The sequence below is a fragment of the Cynara cardunculus genome, unplaced genomic scaffold (genome assembly GCF_001531365.2).
Source record: "Cynara cardunculus var. scolymus isolate 2C unplaced genomic scaffold, CcrdV1 Un_Scaffold_4626, whole genome shotgun sequence".
Taxonomy (NCBI): Eukaryota; Viridiplantae; Streptophyta; class Magnoliopsida; order Asterales; family Asteraceae; genus Cynara; species Cynara cardunculus.
This window is the reverse complement of record NW_020201988.1, coordinates 37,699-40,675: the sequence shown is the minus strand read 5'-3', so window position 1 is coordinate 40,675 and position 2,977 is coordinate 37,699. Positions and strand designations below refer to the sequence as shown.

The 2,977-nt window shown below is 38.3% G+C and overlaps 1 protein-coding gene across 1 annotated transcript; it reads right to left on the bottom strand.

The window, feature by feature from the left end:
• Positions 1-371: 371 nt before the first annotated feature.
• LOC112504107 lies at positions 372-1,783 on the bottom strand. The gene is made up of 2 exons (XM_025108064.1): positions 1,648-1,783; positions 372-1,219 (listed from the first exon to the last, which is right to left on the bottom strand). Exons 1-2 carry the CDS (start codon positions 1,781-1,783, stop codon positions 372-374), a joined length of 984 nt encoding a protein of 327 aa, XP_024963832.1.
• Positions 1,784-2,977: the final 1,194 nt, after the last annotated feature.

The window sequence follows — 2,977 nt, the reverse complement described above, 5'->3', positions numbered from 1 at the left end:
TTGATTGTTTACTCTGTTTGTTCTTATTGTTTTCGCTGCACTGTTAATGCTTAAAGATCATCCAGAGTATTTAATTAATATCCAAAACTGAGTTAATCGATCCTAACACCTTCAATCATCGCGATAGATGCATTCCCCATGAACATCGGTTCCTCGTCCTTCACCTTTTGGTATGTCTCGAACAAACTTCTCGAATTGCAAATGTGACGGGTTGCCCCGATGTCGACCCACCAATCTTTCATGTTGGTCACCATGTGTGCTTCAATGAATCCAATGAATTGGTTTGGAGAGTGAGTAAGGTTAGCTTGAGAATTTTCCCCACCGGTACCTCCACCTTCGTTTCCACTAGCACCACCATGATCACGTTTATGTCAACAATCCTTGGCTCTATGACCTGGTTTCCCACAAACCCAGCAATGTATGACTGTTTTGAAAGTCTTCCTTTTAGGAGCTATCGGACCTTTCCCATAATTGAAAGGCCTCTTGGTCATTGGTTGTTTCCCTTTGAATTTCGGAAATTTTTGCCTTGAAGTGCTTCCTTCAACCATGTTGGCGTTTGGTTCAAAGGTGAGGGCATCGGTCCTTTCGGTTAATCGATTGTCTTCCTCCACTCGTAACTTGAGAACAAGTTGCTCGAAGGTAATATCCTCCGATAAGTGCTTCAAGTAAAGCTTGAAGTTTTTCCAAGTGTGGGGAAGCTTGTCGATTATTGACCAAACCAGGAAGTTATTATTTATGCCCATGCCTTCTACTTCAAGTTCGTGGGAAAGTACTTGCAATTCTTCAACTTGCTTCATCACCGGTTTTCCGTCAACCATTCGATAGTTCAGAAATTTGCCTACTACGAATCGTTTGGAACACGTAGCCTCAGTTTTATATTTAGAATCCAAGGACTCCCAAATTTCGCATGTTGTCCCAAACGTTGAGTAGATGTCATACAAGGAATCGTCAAGAGCATTCAGAATATAATTTCGGCAATTATGTTCATTGGTTCTCCATGCATCGATTGCCCTTTGATGGGCAGCCACTTGCCTTTGGCTGGGTGGCGCACCATCTTGACCAATCGGTGGTGATGGTTCGTCTTTGGTGAGGACGTTGGAAACATGAAGAGTTGTTAAGTAAAACAACATCTTTTGTTGCCAACAATAGAAATCCGAGCCCTTGAATTTCTCGGGTTTCTCCATGTGATTTTTCATTATGTTCGATTGATCCATCCCTCCTAACACAAATTTTTGTCTTAGATTGTTAGGGATTGATCAACCATATAACGTACTAACATGTGTATATATTGAACAAAATAGAACACTGCAATATTCGAGTAATATCTTCACACGGAAAACAAAATAAGTAGTAATCGTAGACCTTACTTGCTGTCGTAGATTCGTGATTCCACTGATTGTTCTAGAAATCCGATTGAGGCCCGCGTTAAACGCAGTGTCCTAAGACAAAAATTGCACCAGTGAATCGGTGTTGTCTTGAGGATACAACAATCTATTCAAGTATGAACTTGAATCTATCGAATTAAAAGTATGTTCGGTGATGGATACGTGTGGAAGAAGAACGAGAGAGAAACAGGAAGTTCGTTTTTCGTGTCTGTTGGTCGAATGAGAGAACACTGAAAACATAGGCAGTGAAGGGTTTTTATACCCTTCTCGTTAACCGCCAATAACCAACAGTAACCGCCATAACTGTCGATAACCGCCAGTAACCGCACGTAACCGCCGGTAACCGCCCGTAACCTCCAATAACCGTCGTGCGAACCAATGTTATCGAGCATAGCCATCTCCGTCTATCAACCACGAGACCTCAAGAGCCCACCAAGAACACCACACACCAAGCCCAAGCAATTAAATGATTCATTTAATGCTCAAGAATTGGGGTTCCTATGTGGGACAACTTCTCCTACACCATACTAAGTTCCAACAACCCTATTGGTGGTACATCCACACCAGCAATCAAGATCTATTTATTTCAAAGAGGAAATCCCGTCGAGAATCAAAAAAACAATAACATATTCAATTAAGGGATTGTTTACTCAACGTTTATTCGGTGCTTGTTTACCGGTAAGTATCAACACTTTAACTTGACTTACCAGATAAGATTTTATTTCATTAAAACGACATCATTTGCAACAATTTATCTTGTAAGCACTTACCGGGTAGGAGTTGTTATCTCAATTACACTACTAAAAAAAGGGTATCGCCGACAGAATTTTCTGACGGAATTCCGTCGGAAATATTCCCGTCAGATTTCCGACGGATCCCAAAAAAGTCAAAAAAATCAACTTTTATTCACGTCCGCCACAAATCCCCTACTGAATTTTTGAAAAAGAAAATTAAAATTATTTAAAACGGTTTTTCAACGTATTTGTGATGGATTTTTTACTTATTCAAAACCGTCACAAATCCGTCGCACAATTTGTCTAATTTATTTAAATAAATTAATTAGCATTAATTTAAAAAAAAATTCCGACGAAATATAATTTTTAATAAAGAAAAATTAAATTCCGTTGGAAATCGGTCGGAAAATTTTAACCTTTTTTTTATATATATTTTTGGTAGGAAAGAAATAAAAATAAAACATTTTTCCTTTTAAAATTATCGACGGATTTCTGAACGAATATAATTTTTGAAAAAAAAAATTTATAAATCGATTACTTTAGTAGCTTGATTTTTAATATGATACAATTAACACATGTTTTATTACTTGCAACTATGTAGACGAAAAAAATTGGCGTGCCACCATCCGTGTGGAACTCTTTGATCATATGCATAAGAAGAGGTCGAGTACAGAGTCATCTTCGGGTTGCGGGTCACGAGGGGAGTACGTGACTTCGAGGTGTAACCGGGTTGCGGTAAGTTTACAATACCTATATATAATTTTAAACTCTATATTGGGTTGTCGTATGTTGGAGAAACGTTAGGATTATTTAAGTTAAAATGTTAGTGTATGTGTGTGTGATATATATTTCTATCTA